The 25,000-nt window shown below is 41.8% G+C and overlaps 1 protein-coding gene across 7 annotated transcripts in view; it reads left to right on the forward strand.

Annotated features, from left to right (window-relative positions):
• Positions 1–25,000, forward strand: part of FOXP1 (forkhead box P1) — a 307,907-nt gene that overhangs the window by 245,487 nt on the left and 37,420 nt on the right. For all 7 annotated transcript variants that reach the window (XM_009996885.1, XM_009996886.1, XM_009996884.1 and 4 more), the window contains 2 exons: positions 2,357–2,561; positions 19,787–19,891. In XM_009996885.1, the coding sequence (XP_009995187.1) occupies positions 2,357–2,561; positions 19,787–19,891 (310 nt within the window). The remainder of the gene's footprint in view (positions 1–2,356; positions 2,562–19,786; positions 19,892–25,000) is intronic.

Genomic DNA, 25,000 nt, shown 5'->3' on the forward strand with positions numbered 1-25,000 from the left:
GAAGCCATTTATTTTTTCCCTATTTGCTTATTCTGGAAAACAAAAATAGGTGTCGACTCGTATGGTCTCATATCAATATGTTATCATCAACGGACAAGTCTATTCACTATTGTTTCAATTGAGTAAACAGTGGTGTAAGGGTCAGCCGTGCTCACAGGTAATTGTTAGTGTGCAGACAGTCCTGTCAAGTGTGTGGGCTAAAAATACATACCACACTGTCACTTTGCAAGGTGTGTGAAAATAATAGCCTCGATACAGGAAAACAGGACACAGGCTGGTGTACTGACCTTTTTCTTTGTTTAATTTGCTCAGAGGTTTAATTTCAGGGGACAAGTAATAATTGAATATGTCTAATAACTAAATGCTCATTTGGGACAAAATCCATCAAAATATAATTGGCATTTGGGTCTGATGAAAGGAAAGTGACGTAGCTTTAGAGAAACGGATGTATCCTAAGAATATCTGATCACTTAATGTATAAATTGAAGCTTCTTTCATAATATATATTAATTGCAGATACTTAAGGATTTTAGCATTTATTTGTAGTGAACCGTTACTGGAGACCAACTGTTTTTGTTAATGCTACTCTGGGAAAGGCGGGGAAGGTTATTGGTCTGTCGTGCAATAATTTACTCCTCTTTGATATGCAAACGATCCACGGTGAATATAAAAAAATCCTATCAGACTCATTTCACAGTTCTTAACCACTTAGATTCTCTGGAGTCTATCGCCTCATTAGACCAGTGCTCTCCAAAGCTAGCATAATTAAAATCTTTAACAGTTTAGCAAAGTAAAGATGTTTGGCTGATCACGTTGAGATGATTATCTATCCATTGTATTCTAAATGACAAAAATAAATTAAATTTAGACCTTGGCATTTTTTATTATGTGTTTCAAATGAATATAATGCATACTGCCTCTTTTTTTTTTATTACTATTTCAATACCTTAGGTTTGGTGAGATACATGCCTGTGTGAGCTGCTCCTATCCACTCAGAAAATGGCAGGTTTCCTTAGGATAGCTCCAGCACTACAACACACTGAAACAATGAGCAGTCATCCACATGATGGTCTGCAGGCACACTGATGAGAAACCTCTTCAAAAACACACAGACACTGGCTTTTATTAATATTTTTTTCCCCTGAATACTTAAACGAGGCGTCTCTACTGCTAATTTTTTTCCCATGGTCTTCTCTGAAAGAGCACTGGAATAGTCTTCAGTGAGAGAAACTTGACTTTTTTGATTATGTCACAAACGTTCAATCCAACTTATTTATCCAAAAGCATGATCTCAGCGTGAGTGGGCTCCCCTTCCAACCTTCAGCTTGGCCCTCTGGAGTTTACAAAGTTTTCACTTGATTGGATGTCATGTCCTAAGCCTGGTGTCCACTTGGGCATGGTTTTAAAAAATATTTTTATTTTTTATTATTATTATTTCTTGAAGATTTGATTCTGTTTTCATTTTACTTTTGAATGGCTCATTAGCATCGATCTAAGAAATGACAGTAATAATAGTGTTACTTGTGTAGAAAGTTACACAGTTTTCCAGTAGACACATCCATCAATTAAGTGAGCAGTTCAAGAAACCAAAATTAATGAGAAAGATAGGTGTGTTAATGAAATAATCATAGTATAATCAATTTGACTGTTAAAATTTGAAAAGCATTTCAGGAAGACAATATGAATTCATAATTTATGTCTAAAAGTGATTAATAAAAACTGTATTTAATAACAAAGCTATTTGTCATCATTTAAAACTTAAGCACAAAATTAGTCATATTGTGGTTTGTGTTGTCATAATAATAAAGCTGAGGGTTGGTTTTTTTTTCCCTAAGACCTTCCTTTCTTTTAAAAACAGGCTAGAAAGTACTCACTTTCCTTAAAAAAAAATAAAATTAAAACATTATTTTTATTTTAAAAAGTAAACTTGTCCAGCTGACCACAGAGCAGCCCTTGGCCACCTTTGCTGCCAGCCTTGCTGTGAGCTCAGGGCAATTCTGCCTTAGGAGGGACTCTGCAAATGGACCCTCTGTAATTTTTAATTACAAAGAAATAGTAATAATTACTATGGAGTTTGGGGTGGTTGGTGTGTTGTGTGGACCCCCCTGCCCCACACCCCGCATGTTTGCATGACACAGGTATTGCAGGTGTCACTCCAGTACGTTTACAGGGGACCTGCAGTGTTCAGAATTAGCCCTGAGTTATTAATAAAAAAATACATGCGCAAAAACACACACACACACACACACACAAAACTAACACTAGGCTTTGTTTACTGACTCTTTGATTTAATTACTGTTTGAAGACGGCCGAATTAGCTGTTAATTGATTTAATTATCCAATTTGTTTGTTTCAGGCATGATTCCAACAGAACTGCAGCAGCTCTGGAAGGAAGTGACAAGCTCGCACACAGCGGAGGAGGCAGCCAGCAACAACCACAGCAGCCTGGACCTGTCCAGCACCTGCGTCTCCTCCTCCGCCCCGTCTAAGACCTCCTTAATCATCAACCCGCACGCCTCAACTAATGGACAGCTATCAGTCCACACTCCTAAACGGGAGAGGTAGGTGCTGGTGGGGTTTCCACCCATAGGCATCTCCCAACAGCGTGCCAAAATGATGGCAGAATTGTTGGGAGCGGTGGCCAACCGCCTTGGCCTCGGTTTTGTCCTCCACGTTGTGCTCTGTCTGATTTTTTTGGCGGGGTTGAATAGAGTCTCCACTGGGCAGGATATGCTCCTTTTGTTCCCATCTTTATGGCTTGTTAATTGGATCAATGTGGGCACAATTAGCTAATTAGAAGTGCATTGGATAAGCATACTGGGGGAAGTGTGAGGAGTGTAAGCTGTGAGTTTCACATCACGGTTGGTGTTTCTGTTGATGTGTTTTGTGTTTGTGGGCTGGAGGTGAGAAAAAACATCTGTTGGTCAGTACAGGCTGTTTTACCACCTGGTTTTCTGCCAAATTGCAGTGCCGCATCTTATCTAACACATTTGCCTTTTTTCCTCTGTATTTACCTGCTTTCACAAGACAGGATAGGCCCGAGATCACCAGGTTGCTTTAAAACAAAGCGTTGTGGTTTTTTTTTTTAAGTTCTGATAAAATTAGCTAACTGGTGTTGTTTGGCTTTTAGAAGTGTGAGTTAATTTATGCTTGCTAGGCTTGCATTGTTAAAAGAAATGGCTTAAATCAGGGGTTGTCTGTTGACGTGCTTCATGGCGCAGGCTCTGCTTTATTCCAAAGGATGCTTTATTGCAGGTTTGTTTCTTTACACCCCCAGATTTCACTGAGGCGTGTCTAACAGCATAACTTTTGCTTATGGTGAGGTAGAAGGGCCCAGGAGCTTGGGCTGTGGGTGCCAGTGCCTGCTGCAGCGTCAGTGTCACTGCTGGCTGTAGAGGAGGAGAAGGGTCCCCAGGAGCATGGGCGCAGAGGGGAGGGCAGTGCTTCTTTGCATTCAGGAGAGTCCCTTTGCCCATCTAGAAATGTTAGAGCAGACACTAGTGAAAGCTGGATTTTATGGAAACTGATGGCTTTGTCTTTCCTTCCTCCTTTCATTCATTAGAAAGAGGATAATGGAATTTTTAAGCCATAGAGTTTATATTTCTGGTGGCCTGAAAGTAGATTGATAGGGAAGCTGTATAAATACGTCTTATATCTTTCTAATGTTAAGAAAATGGTGCTGTTTGGAATAGATATATTTTAAAGGAGAGCACACCTCTGTTGGAAGAACACTTTTTGTAAGGTGTCATTTTATATCCCTTGCAAGGACATGTGGGGGAAATCAGCATATACATTTGTAATGCATGTAAGTGTCAAGGACGTGGGTTTCATGGAGACTTATGTGGGATTCTAGAAACAGTTTGATGTTTATTCAACAATTAAATTCCCTGTTTGCTGCACACAGAGCTGAACAAGATGGGTTTATGACTTTTCAATAATTTTTTTTGGTCTACATTTTTCTTACTGAGTCTATAAAATAAAATCCCATGGAGTGAAATGGATCTTCTCTTCCTGAACAAAGGCATGTGCTATCTGCTAATGGCAATCTAACTGAGGAAGCAACATGCCATTGCTGTTCAGTTTGAAGTGCAGTGCAAATGCAGAGATCTGTTCTGAAGTAAGAATTTTCTCTGTGTATACTGACAAACAGAACTGGAAATCCACGTGTCTGAGTCCTGCAATTGTTGCCTGGAGGCAACTGGGATCTACAAACAGGGTGATACATATGTTTTTAGTAGTAGAGTTCCAAATAAATAAATTAGGAAGGCATAAACGTGCCATGGTATTGTTGGAGACTTTCTTAGTTTAGAATACTCTTAAGTCCTCAGTGGTTGAATTGATAGCTGTATTGTTAGAGCTTGCCATTATGCTTTTCTTATGTATCTATTGAGTTCTCTACAATATCAAAGTAGAAAAATAGGTATATTTAGGAATACAAATGAGACAGCTACAGACTTTGCTTTATCTTGCCTCTGTTTGGTACAGGGAGGGTTTATGCCATCCATTTGCTGAAGTGATTGAATTACATCTTTATCCATAAGTAGAACAGGAGACTACACACAGAAGAATGCCTACTGATGCACTTAAGCGTTTTGTTGCAGTCTCATCAGGCACCGTGGTGCCTGCCTAGATTTCATATGACACAAAAACTCCTCTTGTCGAGTGTGTTGCACTGGTTTCCTTTCTGAAAGGGTATTTATCTAAAGGCAGCTTGTTGAGGGTGTGAATGAGCAAGGAGGAAGGAGTAGCTGTGCTCCACTCTCTTGTGTGTTTGCAAGCTCACAGAAGGTGAATTTTTTAAATACTTAAAAAAGAGAGAGCACAGGTATGAGCAGGGTTTTGGTAATTTTTTGCTTGGTAAGACTAGAAAAATCATGGGTCTGGTGGCAGCATGAGTTTGCTAGACTTACAGAGAAATCCATGTGTGTTCTTGTACCCAGCTGGTTCAGCACAGCAACTGAGCTTGCAAATGTAAGGGGACTCATGGAGGTGGTTACTACCCAAACTTGGGTCAGATGGGCTGGAAGGGCTCACAAAGCAGATACCAGCCCTTCCACCTCCCATCACACAAGTAGGCCCTGCAGGCTGGTCAGGACAGGTTTTTGGGTTGTGACTCCCCCACCCCTCTTGTTCCTGCACTTTCTAAGCAACTGGCTTTGGTCTGACACAACCAAGAGCTATTTATTTAGATTTAAACAACGATAAAAAGCACATAGTAAAAGCTGTAAGTGTCCTAACAGTTAAGCACAGCCACATCATAACGACTGCCCAGCAGCAATAAATAATCATATAGAGGTGACATTAACTTTTAGGGTGTGCTGTAAAGCTGTTTCCCCCCCGCTTCCTCTTGGGCTTTTGAGAAGGATTGAGCTGCAGGAGGCAAGTTAGTTATGTGGGAGTTACTATCATCACTGTCATCCCTGGCAGATGTCACAGGGACAGCTCAGGCTGTGTTTTACGGGGCTCCTGATCCCACAGGTCAGCTTGTGAGGCTGCTGGAGACCTGTGAGGCGGGAGGCTCTGGGCTGACCGCAGCAGCAGCAGAGGCACCTGCCTGAAAGCCATCGGGCGAGCAGCAGCTCAGCTCCACGTCTTGGATAAAAACACAGTTTGGTCATAAACAAGGGGTTTAAAATAGCAGGAGAAGTAGTCATTGGCTGCTCAGCGTGCCCACGCCTTGCCGTGCTGCCAGGCCAGCCTCCTGGTTGTTCACAGTGAAGCTTTAGTCCTGTGCAGGCTGCAGGGACGCAGCTCTGGTGTCACCAGTGACACCAGCCAGGCTGTGACTGCGTGGGGCTGCCTCACTCAGAGCTGAGTGACAGCAAAAGTTGTCCTTCATGGCAAAAAAACATACAGCAGGCTGGGGTCCAGAGTCACCCTGGGATGTTTGGAAAGCAAAATATGTGCAAAAGCAAAAGGTGCTCTCCACTCCAGGGTGGGGGCCAGGGAGCATCCTGATGCTGCTCTTGGTTTCTGTGTTCTCTTTGTGTTTCCCAGGAATGAAGCCATTCCAGCTATAAACGATGGGTTAATGCTTTCATTCATTTGGGTTTTAAATGTATATTACATCTATGCTTTTGTCCCACATTTTGCCCAGTTTCTGTAAGTAGCAGCAGCAGCAGCTCTGGGGTTTGGTGCACAGCAATCTGTTAAGGAGATAAATAATCTGCTTTGGCATGACACTCCTACTCTCCTCTTTAATTTGTCTTACACAAGGAAAATTATAATTAAATCATTCAGGGTAAACCCTTGAGTGTAGAGTAGGAGAAAACACACTTTGGTAAAGATTGCCAATAGAGACCAACTTCCCTGTTGTGCCGTGCAGAGACATTTATCAATATTCAGCACTATTAAAGAGAGAACATTTCGTGTGATTTGTGAGGCGGATGCCAAAGCTCAAATCAAGGCTTGTTAAGATCCTTTCCCCGTGCAATCATGGGCATTCAGCACCATTAGAATTCAGCACTGACTGTGTGTTTCATGCTTTGATTTTACTCAGACAATTTAATAATGTTTATTGTGCTGATTATATATATAAATTCACTCAATGCAATAAACATACCTCAGTCATCAGTATCCTACGGGAAATACTTAGTTATAGATACTTGTATTCACTGAGGATAAGTAAAAGTGAGACCATCAACCAGCATGCAAACCTCTCATCATCTCCAGCTTTTGGGTTTCTTCAGTAACAAGCATTTCCTCTACACAAATAAATATCAGGAGCCTGTTAAGTACACTTGCTGTGCTTAGAAATGTCATGGGTAGTACCTGCTTTCCGTCTCATTCCACTGCATCTTATTTGGGGAAAGCTTGACTATTTTCTTAAGAAAAACAGCAGAACAAAGCCTGGTTGCTTGAGGTGACTACTGACTTTATAACGAAAGGAGCAGTGGGCATCCCAAAACCTTTATGCTTGGGAATATTCCCAACGTGGGTAGGTTTGGAAAAGAAGAATGGTGCAGAATTCCTCAGCACTTTGTTGTGAGCAGGAGTTGCTCTGGCTTGAGCCTGGAGGTCTGGGAGTGCTGTGGGCAGCTGTGTGCTTGTCCCATCCTGTGGCACCAGGGTGATGGAGGCTGTACATAAACAAGTGAGTTAATGAAGGTCTAGACCTGTTAATTTAGGAAGCACACCTGTTTGCAAGAGGTAGGGTGAAGAGTTGTAAGTATAGGCTGTGTGTGTCCTAGAGACATTTCTCTATCTGCCAACAGTCCCAAGTTGGTCTCCTGTTGTCTTTACGCCCTTTCCAACCATGCTTGAGTCTTTTCCTTCCACATAAGCAAGCACCCATCTCATAGAAGAAATAGATGGTATAAACAAGGTGGTTTTTAAGTTACTTTTTCTTGCCAGTGTTGTGGGAGGAAGGAGTCTGGAGAAGGCTCTAAAGAGAAGAGAGAGGAATGGTATGGCAGACCACTGATCTGCCGGTTAGGCTTAATGTGGTGGTGTACTGTTGTTATCTTCCGTGGCAGCTGATCCTCCATCAAAATCCCAAAGCCTTTAGATGGGGACATTAGGATTCAGCACAATTAAGAATTACAGACCTCGGTCCATTACTTAGGATGAAACAGTTCAGCCTGCAGTCCATATGCTCCCGGGGCCTGATCCTCTCTTGGCCTCCCTCTCTGTGCAGTCCCTGACGTTCGTTCAGCACTGGTGCCAGCATCAAATCTGCTCATCCCTCTTTGTTCCTCTCACTTGCTCTAAGCAGTTGATTTTAGCTCATTGTAAGTTTATCATCACCAGAGTTTCACTGGATTAGGTTCCCACAAATCCCTTCTCCCATAAGAACCTGGTGTTTCTGGTACCTTTCCTAGAATCATAGAATGGTTTGGGTTGGAAGGACCTTAAAGATAATTTATTTCCAACTCTCTTGCATGGACAGGGACACGTCCCACTAGAGAAGGTTGCTCAAAGTCCTGTTCAACCTATCCTTGAATACTTCCAGGGATGGGGCATCCACAACTTCCCTGGGCAACCTGTTCCAGTGTCTCAACAGCCTATTCTCTATGTGACTGCTGTATCTTCTTATTGCCCCTCATGTGTGTGGTGGCTGTGAGGCTGGTGGAGCTGTTCAATAATGGTGACATTGTGACAGACAAAGCAGGGAGCTGGCCCAGATGTCTCCATTTGCTATGTTCAGGCACCACCCAAAGCACCCCAATACCTGATCCTTTGGCACTCATTCCCCTGCCAAAGAAATCACCACTGCTTCCTATGTGTTCTCCCCATCTGAGTCACTCTGTGTAATCAGCTTTGAAAAAATACCAGCCGTGACTCAGCCTTGGAGTTGCTAATCTTCAGTTTTAAGCCTTATCAGGCCCTTTTTATTGTTAGTGCTTTTCAAACTGGGGTGTGTGGCATCCTTTGCCTTGCTCACACTGCAGACTCACACGTTTTTGAGAAGCCTTCTGCTAAATCACCTCTGCACCACCACTTGCTCCTCAGGCTGCCCAAGAGCCCTTTACTCAAATGACGCTTTTCAAAGAATTGTTTTACTAAACCCCGGAAAACTGTTTCTAGTTGGTTTGATTTGTTTTTACCTGCAAAAGATGCAAAGTTAAGCAGCCTAGGATTCCTCAGCAGGACCCTTTGCTGGGTTTGCTGCCCTGGGGAAGCTGCCCTGGCCTCAGGGAGCTCCTGCGTGCCCACGCTTCGCTGCCTTCTGGTCCCGGGTAATAACCGTCAGTTGTACAACCCCAAACACTAAGCTAATGTATCAAAAAGCACTTAAAATAGATTGGGTGAGCCTTGGCAGACGCCTAACAGAACTTTTCCAAATTTTAGCATATGTATTGTTTTATTCCTCCATCTGGCCAACAGATCATTGTTTGATATCGGAGCGCTTTGCATATCTCCTCCCTTTTCTTGCAACTGAGATACTTACACGTGCATTTAATACGGCTTAATGCTATTTTTACATACCAGAGAAATAGCTGATGGCTTTCTGTTAATTGCATGCACTTTGCAGTTAAACTTTTACTAAAACATTCCTGTCTAAATACTTAAAGTCCAATGAAAATTTGTCCTCTTCTTTTATTAGAGGTGTTTATGTAGTAGTCTTAAAAAGGGACCTGTTTTTGTTTTACTGCACTGTGGATTCCTGTTTCTTTTTATTTCCTCCTGTGTGCAAGTTGTCTTTCCTCAGCATTTGCTTAGGAGATCTGCCTATCCCAAAGGGCTGAGCAGGGAGCTAATCAAGAGCAGTGTTATTTTTATTTTTTTTTAAATCATACATATCACAGCCTGAGAGTGGAAAAGAAACACCCTTGAAAATGCCATAAATGTAGAGGAGAAGTTAGGTGGTTTTGGTATGACTGTTTTCTCTGCTGTTCAGTAAAAATCAAGCAGTTAGTATGACAGCTGTTCTATCATGTTATATCGTACTGCTAAGATATTGAGTAGCATTTAAAGTACAGCTCCACCATTAAGCTATATAAACTTTATCCGTTTCACTATGGTTTAATGGAAAAAAATCAGTTTCTCAATAAAATGACATCATTTTTCCCGCTTCCTATGTGTTCTCCCCATCTGAGTCACTCTGTGTAATCAGCTTTGAAAAAATACCAGCCATGACTCAGCCTTGGAGTTGCTAATCTTCAGTTTTAAGCCTTATCAGGCCCTTTTTATTGTTAGTGCTTTTCAAACTGGGGTGTGTGGCATCCTTTGCCTTGCTCACACTGCAGACTCACACGTTTTTGAGAAGCCTTCTGCTAAATCACCTCTGCACCACCACTTGCTCCTCAGGCTGCCCAAGAGCCCTTTACTCAAATGACGCTTTTCAAAGAATTGTTTTACTAAACCCCGGAAAACTGTTTCTAGTTGGTTTGATTTGTTTTTACCTGCAAAAGATGCAAAGTTAAGCAGCCTAGGATTCCTCAGCAGGACCCTTTGCTGGGTTTGCTGCCCTGGGGAAGCTGCCCTCAGGGAGCTCCTGCGTGCCCACGCTTCGCTGCCTTCTGGTCCCGGGTAATAACCGTCAGTTGTACAACCCCAAACACTAAGCTAATGTATCAAAAAGCACTTAAAATAGATTGGGTGAGCCTTGGCAGACGCCTAACAGAACTTTTCCAAATTTTAGCATATGTATTGTTTTATTCCTCCATCTGGCCAACAGATCATTGTTTGATATCGGAGCGCTTTGCATATCTCCTCCCTTTTCTTGCAACTGAGATACTTACACGTGCATTTAATACGGCTTAATGCTATTTTTACATACCAGAGAAATAGCTGATGGCTTTCTGTTAATTGCATGCACTTTGCAGTTAAACTTTTACTAAAACATTCCTGTCTAAATACTTAAAGTCCAATGAAAATTTGTCCTCTTCTTTTATTAGAGGTGTTTATGTAGTAGTCTTAAAAAGGGACCTGTTTTTGTTTTACTGCACTGTGGATTCCTGTTTCTTTTTATTTCCTCCTGTGTGCAAGTTGTCTTTCCTCAGCATTTGCTTAGGAGATCTGCCTATCCCAAAGGGCTGAGCAGGGAGCTAATCAAGAGCAGTGTTATTTTTATTTTTTTTTAAATCATACATATCACAGCCTGAGAGTGGAAAAGAAACACCCTTGAAAATGCCATAAATGTAGAGGAGAAGTTAGGTGGTTTTGGTATGACTGTTTTCTCTGCTGTTCAGTAAAAATCAAGCAGTTAGTATGACAGCTGTTCTATCATGTTATATCGTACTGCTAAGATATTGAGTAGCATTTAAAGTACAGCTCCACCATTAAGCTATATAAACTTTATCCGTTTCACTATGGTTTAATGGAAAAAAATCAGTTTCTCAATAAAATGACATCATTTTTCCCAGGTTGTAATGTTCACTTTACAACTGTTTTTCTTTAATTCAATTTATTTTACTTCTCTTTTTCTTGGCATCCTTTTTTTCATGCAGTTTGGAGGCAGGGAAATCTCTCTTTGTAGATCAGCTAGGTACTGCTCAGACCCCTTTTCCTTTTTCTCCCTCCCTCGACATCTTGTGCTCATCTGGAGCTCTGGTTTTGTTAGTCAGGGTTATATTTTCAGGGTAGAGAAAAATTTGAAATTGAAACATTGAAATTTAGTAATGGGGATTTGTGGCTCTACCTGCTGCACATGGAAAGGTGGGGGAAGGAGCCCAAGGAAAAATTATATTGCTTCTCCTGCTGCTGGAGCAGCGTTTGTGTAATGCCATGGGCTGGTTTTCCATATAGCTGGTGTTTTTAAGGTGGGAGGGCTGGAATTTCTGCTGTGCCACCAGGAAAGACACATATATATTATAAAGTGCATTCTTCTCATTAAAACGATGGTATAAGCCCAGGCAGGGAAACTGCAGATATGGGATGCAACTTGTCATTTTGGGCTGTGTGAATAAAGCAGATAACTATTCCTTTGGGAAACGATCTCGGGAATGGAGCAACAGATCTGCTAGCCAGCAAATCCTTTTAACTGTAATTTTCCTTTTTTTGTGTACTCAAAAATAACATCATGATGGGCCCTTAAATACCATTTCATACACAGAGAACAATTTCCACAGCACAGGTGGTGCTAATATAGGACAGTCCCCCAGGCACTTGTCGCCAAGAGTTGTACAGCTTGTTCGGTGTCTGCATCCATACGGCAATCTGTCCCATTCATAGAAAGACATTGTAGCTGCGCCTGTGGGTGCTGTGGTCAATGTAGTGTAAAAAGTAGATTTTAACTCTCGGCAACCTATGTTCTGCTGCTTGTTTTATTGTGGAATCCAATTTATAACTGGGGGGAAGAAAAACCAGCTCTGAGCAAATTCCAGAACAATCTTGTTGGCTTCAGTTTTTGTTTATTCTTGGAGCTCATGGTTAATCAGCAGGTGCACCAGCCCTGCGCCCAGCGCCGCTCCGACCAACAGTTTACAGGAAGTCTTGCTCGGAAGAAACATTTTCCTCCTTGTTTATACTGTGAATTAACTCAGAAGTTGCAAAGCTGTAAACGATTTTAGCTGGCCATCTATGTCACACAAGGCTCTTTTTTACTACTTTTTCTTTCTTTCTCTTTCTCTTTTTTTTCCTTCCCTGCCCCCAGTATTGGATGGTTTTCCTGGAGTGCTGCCCTGGGGAAGGATGCTGAGCCCCTCCATACCCCTTAAAAGGGGCAAATCACAGCAAAGGGGCTCTCTGAAAAAGAGGGACCAAAGTGTTGTCATTGCACAGCGGTTCAAGTATAAACAAGCGAACATGATTTATGGCTGCTCTGGTATCTATCATTCCAATGCCAAATGTTGTTCTGTTTTAGTGTGACTATTTGTTATGCCTTTTAGTAAACACAAACAGATAGACGCCTGGCACCTGCAGCAGCATATGATATTTACACTACCTGTGTGATTCAGCACACTTCCCTGGGGAAGTCAGCTTGTGTCCTCTCAATTTTAGAGCTTTTTAAAATAGCATCCTTCGGAGGGAAAGCATGTGGCAGGGAGAATTCAGCGCTTTCACTGCATTTCTCCCTTGGAGCCACTATTTATCTTAATTATTTTTTTACAAATGCTTTCCCAAAGGGCACTTTCTTAGCTGCCACGGGGGTGTGTGGTGGGTGAGGGCTCACCCAGCGAGCTGCCAGGCTGGATGTGATGTGACAGTCACCTTCTGTGCGGGTTTTGTTGTGCCTGTGGGACGGGGTGAAAAATACTGACGTGAATAATCCCTGTTAATCATATTTGTTGACGTATCGCCGGTTTACATAAGGGTGAAAGACTTCTCAACTCTAAATGTAACAGAATACAATTTTGTTAAACAAGAATAGATCTTGTTTCTCACTGTTTTCTTTTACTATAAATTTCAATGTAACAACAGAATATAAATTACAGTAAAATAAGGTTGGCAAACAGGATCTTTTTACAAAGTATGTATGTACGTTTGTAATTTTACACCTCAGTCTCAGTGAAGTCCAAGGTCTAATCCTGTGTTTTTAAACTTGTGTGTGTTCTTAAAAGCGTTGCTGAATCAAAGCCAAAGCCTTGCCAGTGCCACCTCCCTCTGCCACACAAATTGGGTGTGTAAGAAGGATGGGACTGCTGTGCTGGAAGGCAGTTGAAAAAAAACAAAACAAAACACCCCAAAAAACAACACCCAAACCCAGGAAAGTGGTAGGATCACATTTTTTTCCTAATTAAACTAAGATATTGAATCAATCCATTTTCATCTGAATGAATTAGGAGGCTGTTCAGAGGGGAATAAAATGAGATTTAGCAGGGTTAAGTAGAAGGTAGCCCAGCTAGGAAGTAAAAATTCCAAACTGCTGGTTTGACATGACACGTCAGCTGCTCAGCATCAGTTGTGTGGGAAATGGCTGAGGCATAATCGGGGTTGGGAAATTAAGGTGGGACACTCTGTGCCAGGTCTCAGTTAAAAAGGTAAATGCAGTCATGGGAGACATAAACATGCGTGTTGCATCCGAGCCCTTCTTTTTTCCTGTTCTACTTTATGCAGAACCAGTTAAACCACATTGAGTGTGATGTACAATTGGCCACTCTCTTGCAGAACGGATAAAGAGGAGCTGGAGCAGATATAGAGGAGAGCAGCTAGGATCATAAAGGGGATGGAGGGAATATGCTATGAAGACAGATTAAAGGGAATTAAAGATCTGCACCCTGGAAAAATAGAGACTCTAGGAGGATATGATTATGGTATGTAAGTACGTGAAGTGATGCTACAAAGAAGAAGAGGGAAAAAATTGTTCTCATTAGTTAGCAGTGCTGGAATTTAAAATCCAGCGTTTCAAATTGTGTGTGTCTGGGTATATTTGATGTACTTTTCACTACAGTACCTAGGCACAAGTTTGAAATAAAAAATAGGAGTTTTAAAGAGCAGAGAAACTCATTAATTCAAGTGCAGGGATGGAACTTCACCCGAGATAAGTGATGGATTCAGTACTGTGTTTTTTTTTGTAGTGGGCATTTCTTTTATGTGGTCTAGAAATATGTTCAGTTCTACCAAGGAAGGACGTAGGGCAGTGGCTGTCTGGGCCCTGTGGCATTTCTGCAGTTGGGTTGGAAGTGGGCTTGTCACTGGAAGAAGTGTGCAGTACTTCTGGAGTGCTGGAGGGTTGGAATGTTGATTAATAATCCAAACCATCAGTTCCTAGATCAAAACCAGGAGATGATGCATATAATTATCCAGTCTGGTTATACTCTTTGTATTGGAGATGGGGGTAGAGGAGAAGGAGACTGTTAGCCAGATTTTTTGTTAGTCTTGCTAGAAAAGCTCCAGCACTTTCCCTGCAAGAGGCATTTAGAGAGTAGCACCTCGAGAGGCATGAAGGGGGCAGTGATTTGGGATGCATTGCTGGCCTTGAGTTACAACAGCCATGTGATGGCTCTGTTTTGGTTTTTTTTCTGCATGACTATACAAGTTAGTGCACACTGATTAGAAGACAGGATTTCAGCCTGTAGGCTGCAGTTTTAACCTGATTTGTCTTAAATTGGTGTAGTCATTTAAAATGTAATAGATGATTCCTGTTACTTTCAATAGGCCTGAATGTAAAACATGAGCTTCTTCTGGTCCTAGGCCTGGATGTGGACTAAAGTAAGGAGGAAGGGGAGAAACACAGCATTAAAAAGCATCCAAAAATATGCAAGCGAGCTCTAGGAAGAGCTGCCACTGGCCACACATAACAAATACCACCTCTCCTGAAGGCCCACAGCCCTCTGCTAAGCTTTCTCCAGCAGTGAGAGGAATTTACCCTGCTCAGGCAATTCTCTGTTCAGTTCAGATACCTACTTTCTGGGCAGTTACTGAGGCAGGGATGGAAGCATGAATATCTAGAAGTAGCCCCTTTCAGTATGTGGCTTAATCATTTTTATGTGTTATTTTTTTAATTATTGAGGTTATATTTAAATTCACAGTTTAGAGAGGAAAGGGCTGCTAAGCCTCCTTAGTAAGAATTCAGAGAGTTTTGCACCAGTGCAACTTCGCTGCAGAACACATCTTTATTCAATTGATGGTGCCGAAGGCAGAAACTTGCATTCGAGTACAGTTGGTACAAGGATTTAATCATTACTGCTTCCGTTTTGATTTTAAATTAAATACAGCAAGTGTTTCTGACTCAGAGAGTTGTGACATTTTAAACAACTTTATTCTGTCGGTGCCTTTCAATGAGCTTTAGAGCTCACCAGGCAGTCACGATTATGGGAGACCTATATTGGTTCCCATTTGAGTCTCTGCTCCTCCTGTACAGGACCAAAATTGTGGCATTTTGCCTCAGCAGCTGTGCCATCCACACAAGACCGAGAGGGAACATGGTGAGGCTGAGCCCCGTGCTCCTGCCTGCACAAGACACTGACATTGCAGCTGACAAAGATGAACTCACTTCCCGTTGCCTCTGAGAAATAACATAAAAATTAAAGGAAAAAGGCAATTCTGCAGTTTCTGCGGGTGCTCTGCTCAAACCCCATCCAGGAGGAACGTGGGAGATGTGGTATTGATTTTTCCGGCGTGCAGGTGGCTCAGGCATGTTCTCCGCACCGTTAGAACGTGAGCAGATGCTTCATAACTAATAGAAAATCAAGGATGCTTCCCTACATCCCTGACTTCCCCCCATGTTTTGGCAAAGATTGTTGGCCCAAGCAGATGTGGAAGAGAGAGAGAGTACGGAATATGAAGTATGTCAGCATCATGAATATTTAAAATATGGTCCACAGTGTAGCAGAAATACTATTCCTGAGGCTTCTGCTTAGCTGGTTTTTATATCCACCCATAACTGTTCTGCCAGTGTGTACAGGAGTGGTTCCCAGTTTCACACATTTAAGTGTGGGCTGAGTTAAACCATACAACACAGGTAGCTTTGGTTATGACTTGTCCTGATACCTGATGTGCTCCTGACTCTCTTCTGGACATACTGGCATTGTTATTCTTCACAGGGGCTTAGCTGTCCATGGTTTCTCCATCTCCCATGGTTTGGTGTCCAGAGTGATGTTGTAGCACAGCATACGTATTCCAAGAGTGAAGTGGCTGAAATGGTCCAGGTGGGTGGGGCTGTGCCAGTTCCAGCTTTGACAGCCACCCCTGGCAGAGTAGTTGGTGAATTTGCTCTGGAAATCCTAGGGTTTACAAAGCATCATAGGCTGAAGAAGGCAGAGGTAAAAACTCCTCTCCCCACCAAGCACAGAGGAGCTGTGGAAGTGCTTAGCTCTTCTCCCCTCCTTATTGGAAACTGGGCTGGAAGCAGCAGAGAATTAAGTGGACACTTAGGCAGGTTTCAGCTTCCCACGTGGATTTTGTTCCTCTGCTGTATGTCATGAATAAGCTGACTTTCACAAGACATTTTACATGCCAGAGGGTTATTTGCTGTACTTCAATGTAATAACATTGCAATATTGCATTATTTGGAAATAATTCTATTGTACTAAGTACCTGGTATGCAAATACCTTACGAGGAGAAAAAAAAAAACAACAGGACACATAGTTTTGATTTTTACATTATTTATTTCTTCACTTCTTGGAAGATTATGTCGTGTTATAAAATCACTTCCACTAAGTAGTGTTGCATCACCAGTACCCGACCACGAATATGCGTTCCCGGGAAGGAGAGGGTGACAGAAACAAACACCTACTCTAATGTGTCATTAGAAATCAAACAGACCCAAAACTTGCTTCTGCTTGCCAATGCTCAGATCTTCTAAAAGTCTGTCTCCAGCAGCGAGACCACGATCCATCCACATTACAGATAGTGCTTGCATGCAGACAAAATATCACTGAACAATTTCAGATTATAGCTTTGCCTGGTGCCCGCAAACCTGTTTGTTTATGTATTGGATTAAAATCTTCATTTTCCATCTCTATTTGCTCAAACAAAGTGAGCATTTAGATCAGTTAAACAGAGTTCTCCATTCATTTCCACTGGCTGTAGCCTTTGTGAGTTACATCCGCTTCTGTATAAACCCACTCTTTGTTTTGTTTTGAGGTGCTTCTTAAGGCTCTATCAGGGAACAAGTGGCAATCTATAACATCTCAAAAGCGGGATGGATAAAATAGCAGTAATCTGATACTGACACATAAAGGTCATGGAAAGGAACTCTGAACCCCCCCTAGGCAGGATGGGAATAGCTGCCTTTGGCAAGGCATGCTGCCTATGGAGGCTGCTTGCATTTCTCTTCCAATACTGAGGGTTTTTTCTTCTTGAAGTGTCTATTTTTGGTAACTTGAAGTAGTTGTTCTGCTTTGTGGAATGGCAGTGGAAGCTATATGTAGGTGTCAAGTATGTTACGCTTAGCATCGTGTCAGAAAATTACCTTTAAAGTTCCCTGTTTACAGTCAGCCCCAGTCGTTCTGGTTACTGACAGCACTAGACTGACATCCTGAGCATCGTTTACAGTTTGATACTCTCTTGGTCATCCCGTCATTTTCTTTGGACACAATACCAGGGTATCATGTCCTACATAGTTTGTCTTGTCTTGTTCAAGTTCCCTGGAAAGAGAAGAGATTTGCACTTGGATTTAAAAAATAAATACAAATCTCGGTAGGACTCTTTCCGTTGACTTGGCCATGGCCTTCAGGCTCTCACAGAGAAACTTTTAAAAACCCTGCTGGGGGTTTAAGCCATGTGACTCCTGTTGATATTATAATGAGATTTACAGTGCTTAAGCCCCACAGGGAACTGACTCCTTGCTTGGAGTCACACAGAGTTTCTGCAGGCATTTTGGGACGTGGGTAGTGCTCCCTGTGTACGTTAATAACACTGAATTTTTTGGGGGGGTTCTGCCAAACAAACTGAAATTGTAACTCTCATATGTGGCCTTCATGGACTTTATTGGAGTGTTAACATGAAAGCCTCATTTCTCACCCTTTGCTGTGTTCAGGTATTGAAGCAGATGATAAAGCCCATTTTTTTTTAATTACTGTTTCCTGGTGTGTGTGGAAGGTGTTTGACCATATGCCTGTCTGGCCATGGTGGACTCTGTTCCTTCAGCCATCCTCCCTCTTGCCTAGCTGAGGAAACGTGGTGTGTAGCATTTTTCTAATTTCCTTGCTAGGAATGCATCAGTCCCTTTGTTCTTTTCAAAATTTACCTGATAGAGCTTCTCTCTATTTGCACATCTAAAAAATCCTGATTGATTTAAAACAATGTAATAGCCGTTTATAGAAAAAGCCTTTGTAAATCTCTTTACCTACAGTTGTTTTATTTAGGAAACTACCTTGCACATACATATATTTGTGCTTGAAGAGATACTTGTAAACAGCTAAAAATAAGATTTTAATGAAAAAATTAATTACATCCATGTACAACTTGTAATACATTTTCTAGTCAGATCTGTTCCTTTTGAATTTCTAAAAATATTTAAAATCATTTTAAAAAACACCTTGAGTTATCTTCAGATTCTCGTTTGGCCTGAAGTCAAAAGTGGCAGAATCTGGGCAAGAGTTTGTTTTGCAACTTCTCTGCATTTGAGATAACATCTCAGGGATGTGTTCTACAGTGATCTTGCTAAGCAGTGCATCCGAAATAAAGCAGTGGTACAATTTTGTTATAGTATGTAGGCAGATAATATTACAGAATAAGAATAAACAGCATTTCCATATGTGTATCAAAGTAAAATGGCAAAAAGTGGGTGTTTATCCATAACGTTACCTGTAATCCAGGATAAAATAAGTCATAAAAGACACACCTAGATGCTGGTATGTGTTCATATCCTTTGTGTATGTTTGAAGTTCATAATAAAGCACAGACATTCTATAGCAAAAAGATTTGCTATGAAAAATAGAGATGTGTGTGAGCATAAAATAGAGTTTTCAATATTATTTTGACATTTAATTTTTCAAGTCATCTAAGGTTATGGAAATTGTTGCAAAAATAATTCCTCTTCTAAAGAAGTTTCTGTGAAGAAGTTGAATAAAAAAAGATATTTTAGAATATGGTTCATCAGTTAGTGCAACAGATACATTTCCCTGAGCACCACATGGCCCGGATCAAAGCGTCTCATGACTTGGATCAGTGCAGCCAAATCATTACGTATTGATTGGAATCCCGCTGAAGGATTAACCCCTTCATGCCCATGTGGTTTGTTTTTTTTCCCCTTTAACCCTGGTTTCAGGAGCTGGAATGCTCTGTGACATTTCTACCAAATCTTAGCAAGGTTAATAGCCCCCACTAATCCCTTGTATGGAGGAATCCTTTGTTGAAATGCTTCCTCTTTTTTTACTATTAATTTTGCATTTGAAAATGCATCTTGAATCTCCTGTACTGGGCCATAAGGGAGCTGAACTGTGAAGAAGCAGCCTATAAGAGTTAAAAAAAACCCAACACAAACAAGACCCCAAAGTGAAAAAAAACAAACCCAGTAAATGAATAACATGGTGGGAAAGGCAAGACTGCAGACTTGGTGCTTTTCCTCTTTCTGCAGTAATGAGGAATGGCCTCAAGTCTGGCTGTGTGGTGTTGTAAGAATGCACTGCTCTGTGGACATGACTTCTCTTCCTGATGGAGTTGGCTTGTAAATATGCAATGTTCATGAATTTCTTAGCAAAATATCAAGCAGGATATTAAGCAGGTCTGTCAAATGATTTCTCCCCCGTCCATGTTAATTTAAATTCTTTACAAAGCTTTTAATTAATGAATGAAATGTAGGAGGATAGCTAAGTAAGAGTGACACATGTTTTGCACTGCAAATGGTATTTAACTCTGTTTTGAAAAACCATGGGCAGAGTCAGGTGCGTACCGTGAGATGTTAGAGGTGTTTCAGGATCTGTTGTTTGCTTCTCTTCAGAGTCTTTGTGAAGATTAATTGTCTCACTGCCTTCAGTTACACCACTTTTTCTCCTTTCTCCTTCTCTCCCCCAGTTTATCCCACGAGGAGCACTCACACAGCCATCCGCTCTATGGACACGGCGTATGCAAGTGGCCGGGCTGTGAAGCAGTATGTGAAGACTTCCAGTCGTTTTTAAAGTAAGGATGGTTTTTTTGGCACTTGCATTGTACAGAAAGCATGCCCTGAAATTTTGTGCTGTCACTCGCTGTGTGCCTGATGCAAAGCCTACTGAAGTCAACAGAGAGCTCCCTTTCACTTCAGTGGCTTTTGGATCTGGCTCAAGAACGTTTTTAACAGGGGATAGTAAATTAGTCCCATGGGGAAAGTATGGCTTTTCTTAGTGTATTACTGTAAAACAGAGTGTTTGCAGTTCCGCAGCCTTTTTTTATTATTATTTATTTAAATAATTTTTAAGTTGCAGTATTGATAATGTAAACAACACAACCTTGATTTAACCTTGATTTCTCTTTAATTTAGAAATTTAGTCTTAAATGAATTCCGTAATTGCACAGAGAATTGCAGAACATCACGTGAAATTTAATTTATGTCAAATAAGTAACTAATGAACAAAGTCTACACTACTAAAAATAAACTATAATTATATTAATTGGGCCCCTGCAGTTTGCTGCAGACCTTTCCTTGCTGCCAAAGAACACAGTTTTACACGTTGCATAAACAGTGCATTATGGACTAGCCTGTGGTAGTGCCTGCATCCCGATGCAGGGAGGGACTGGCCGAGCTCTAATAACTTACACATGGCTGCTCCACAGCTAAGCCATTGGCTTCACTCCTCCAAGCTGGAGCAAAAAGTGTTCCCATCACAAAAGAGTTTTCTGTCTGGGTGGCTCACCAGGTAGACATATGCTTTGGGTGCATCCAGGTTTGGGCACTGATCTTTTCTCAGGTACTGTGGCTGTTGGGTTGTAAGATCACGACCTACTACCCAAGCAATGTTTATGATTTAAATGCTCAAAGGGACAAATTCTGCTCCCGTTTACAGCGGTGATCTCATGAAGTTAGTCCACATAAATACATCAGTTTTTTCAGGATGGATAAGTAGATTTAGTCCCAAACCATTCAGCTGTATTGCTTCTTTCTGGGGCAGTTCCCTGAATTTTTATGAGGGAGGGAAGGGTGACAGCAATCGGAGGGTGTTTGTTGGATGATGTTAGGTGATTCAGACAGGTTTTTCTCTCGGAACAGAATAAGCTAGTTCTGCTTCCACAGGCAAAACCCTCCTGAGCTAAGTAGGAGCAGCACTGGTCTTCATATAAAGGGTTACAAGTAAGGAATGGTACAGTAATGAGAAGGTTCTCATTACAAGAGGATTACAAAATAAGAAGGTGCTAGTCACAAATTTCCATGAAGGGTGGCCTCATTTCTTCTAGTTCATCCTGTTCACTAAGTGAAATAAACTCTCATCTCATTCTACTTGCCAGCTCATTCATATCCATGTGCCATACATTTAGACCTTTAAAACAGTTTTACTTTTTACTGCACTTAATGCTTGAGAAAGGTGCAGTGGTACCCTTAGATATGGGAACAGTGTGAGATTGTGCCATCTTTGTTTATCATGCTAGACCCCTGTTCTAGATTAGGTCCATTAATATTCCTTACAGAGCATTGGACTGCTGGACAGGACCATGCACAGACAGTACAGCCCTTAAGTCTCACAGCATGGGTAGAGGCAAGGGAGATTTTTATATAGTATTTTGGAGATGTTTCAGTAGCAGACCAGGTCCACCAGTTCACCTGGAGGAGATACTTTGGGTAGTCAATAGCAGGAATAACCTTAAAACCATTGCCAGAGCAGGCTGGGCCTGAAGCAGCTCCCAGCTCCAACAGTTCTGTCATTTTATCACTCACTTCTCACTCACTTTTCTTCTCCCCATTGAAACCTTTCAGCAGAATTATTTTGTGTGACATTCTTAAACCCATCAGCTTGTGTGAATTTTCTCATTATCCAGATTCTGCAGTGTCCAGACAAAGTCTTACTGTTGGGAGTGATATTTAACCCAGAACAAATGCAGAAACGAATGTCCCCAAGTGTATTGACACTGCTAGAAAGTGAGCATTGCTTCATAAAGTGAGACCGTAGCCTTCCAAGTCTCCTGTGGATCATCTGTGCTTAAGTTATATTCCCATAATTCATTACCCAATTAAAAGATAACAGGTAGATGTTGAAGTTTCTTTCTGGTACTTGTGTAATCCAGGAAGCTCTTTTGACAGTCCCCTCCAGAGAAAAGCTCTTGTTTACCAAGTGTATCAATTGAGCATTGCTTAATTTCACTTACCTCAGTAAAAAGCCCCGTTAGAAAAAGCAAAGAGAAGTTGCATGTGGCATGAAAGCCCTGTATGCCAAGAAAATGATTCTTCAGTTAAGGGAGAAAAAAGGACACACAGGTCTAAAACATGGTTCATTTCTTTGCCTCCTGAGGAAGGAATATCGTAACTGTTGGTAAATCAAAACCAGAGATTTGACACTCTTCTGTGATCGTTCTGTAGTGTTTGTTCCCAAGGTGAGGTACACCACAGGGCCCTTGATTTCAAAGATAAATACTGTACAAATAACGATCCTAGTTGTCTTTCACTCACAGCCAACAGGAGGATGCTTATCAGAACCAGCAGATACACAGACTATTGTACGCATTTATTTCCCTGTTTCTTTTTTGAAATAAGTTGCAGTTTTTAGCATTGTTGGAGGTTTTTTTTGTGGGGTTTTTTGTTGCCTTTTTTTTTTCCAATCCATCAGCCCTCGGTTCTCATGTGATGCAGCATCAGTTGGAGCTAACCCAGAGCAGCAGGGGCTGCTGCTAAGCCTAATGAAACAGGAGTGCCCTGCGTGCTCCAGAACGCTCCCCGAGCCGAAAAACAAAAAACAAGTCCAGTGTCACCGCGGTGACCTGCTGGCCTTGTGCCAGGCTGGGAGCAAGGTGAGGGCTGGAGGCTGCAGCCCTGGCCGGTCACCGGGGCCCGGCCGGCGGGCGGCACCGAGCGCAGCGATTAGTAGCACAGGGCGAGTTTCCTGCAACATTGGGCTGTGTCCTTGATTTCATTTGCATGTGTTTAAAGACCACGGCAGATAGAAATATATAGCCCTTCTGCAGCGAGTTGTTCAGGAAACCCCTGCTGGAGGGCGGGTTTATTTAACAAGGTATCCAGGCATCCAGGGCAAAAAATGAAGGAGAAAACTGAGCAGGGTTTTATTCCCCCACCCCTTCCTTTTCTTTATTTCTTTTTAAATTCGATTGTTGTTTCGACGTGCTTAATCGTGGCTGTACCGTTTTAAAATCCACTATATGCTTTAAAAGAGGGACACAGACCTTTGGAGAGAGATGCTAGTAATCAGCTTCATGTGAATTTAACTCTGATGAAAGGAAGGGGAGTTTATGTGAAAGAAACTACTAAGTGCACTCTGTAATGTTTTCACAAGTGTTTTTATCATGGTAACATCTTGTTTACTTTAGTTGCCTGCCTAAAACTACTTGGAACATGTTAAGAAAACATTTTGAGAAAGCTTCTACAAAGAGGCTTTTGTTTAGCAGCAACTGTGAGGCTGCTCAGCTCACAAAGGTGTTAACTTTCAACCCCTTAAGCACTTCCACATGAAATTCCAGCAACTATGTTTGTGGTTTTGGAAAAACAAAGTGTATATTAAAGAAACCAGGTATATGCTAATACATGTTGAAGTAGGCCGGAAATCATAAATTGTTTCAAAGGCATTAATTGCTATCATTTGCATGTCAGAACGTTCGGCAGTGAAATCATCGCAGTTAGCACAGTGTAGATCTTTTTAATCAAGTAAGTAGCAAGGGCAGAGAAAAGGCTGATGTACAGCTGCCTTGTTTGATTTCCAGACTCCTGGCAGGCCCGGCTGTGCTCCCCAGCACCGGTGCTGCTGCAGGGCACCCATCCCGCTCCCGGGGGTGCCCCTTGGCGCTCGGGGACACGAACACGCCTTTTCCTCGCCGAGCCCGCAGCCTATTGCCAGCTGCCCTTCCAAGCTCCACGTTTCTTTTTACAACCTCCTGCTTAACCTTCCTGCCCTGGCCGGGGAGCCGGGGACCTCCGGGGTGGCCCCGATCCCACAGTGCCCTCTAGTGCTGCCGGGATGCTGGTAGGGAGCGGCTGCATCCCAAAAGGAGCATCCCTGAGCCAGCCAGCCCCGCTTCCCTCCTTTCCTGAGCATCCGATGAGAAGCAAGCCAGCTCGAACTGACCTGATCTTTAGTTTTACACACGTATATCAAGGTTTTTACTCTTGGAGCGAGCATTCCCCCTCTTCCAGAAAACACCTCCAATGCCTGCCTGCTACCTGGGATGAAATATTTTTGCACGTGGCCTATATGTAGCGAGGCACATTGTCTTGCATTATTGCATTTTATATCTTAAGGTGCTCTTAGTTTATGTTCCACATTATAATTTCCGGTGTGTAATCAGAAAGCACTACTTAAGAGACAAGGATCATCTTTGTTTCATACTTTTATTGACACTGTCTACCATATTACTGCGATGTCTAAATGGTAAAATTTATTATTAGCAATAGTGTCACAAAAGTCTGAGACAGCGATTTTCCTTTCAATAAAAGTAGTTAAAAACCTTTTAGAAAATCCATAATTTTGATTGCTGGTACTTCATAAATGTATAACTGGTACTTTTTAGCTGTCTCTTTAGGGAAAAATGAGTTTTATCACCTGCAGTACCTGGGTTAATGAAATTGTGTGTTGGAATTTAGCCAGAATGAAAGATGAGATCATTCGGTGGCACTAATATTGGCAACAGGTCTCATAAAAAGGTTTGACTCTTTTTAGAGAAGTATCATTAGTTTTTTCTTTTTTTCTTTTTTTCTTTTTTTTTTTTTCTTTGAGCATGGGGGTGAGATTCAAGTTATTTGTCATTTTTGAAGTCTTTGTGGTTCTAAGATTTTCATCTGCTGTAACATCCAAAACCCAGTGACCTAAAAGCCTCCGCCAAGGCCAAGAGAAACACAACAGTGTCCATCAGTGCCTAGGAAAGGAATTTACTTGCTTCAGATTTCAGCTCCAGTTCCTGTTTCAGCCCTTTAAAAATCATGACTCTCAGCTCAAATTTGAAATAATGCTGCTTCTTTCTCATGGTCCTCTGTGTTTGATTGTTTGTGGATATTAGCTGTCCAGGAAATCCCATACTTAGAGATATAAATCCAAAATGATCTTGTTTTTCCGCAGCCAGCCCAGGATGTATTAGACAGTTATGATGATTTGTTAA

The sequence above is a fragment of the Chaetura pelagica genome, unplaced genomic scaffold, assembly GCF_000747805.2.
Source record: "Chaetura pelagica isolate M959 unplaced genomic scaffold, ChaPel_1.0 scaffold24, whole genome shotgun sequence".
Classification (NCBI taxonomy): Eukaryota; Metazoa; Chordata; class Aves; order Apodiformes; family Apodidae; genus Chaetura; species Chaetura pelagica.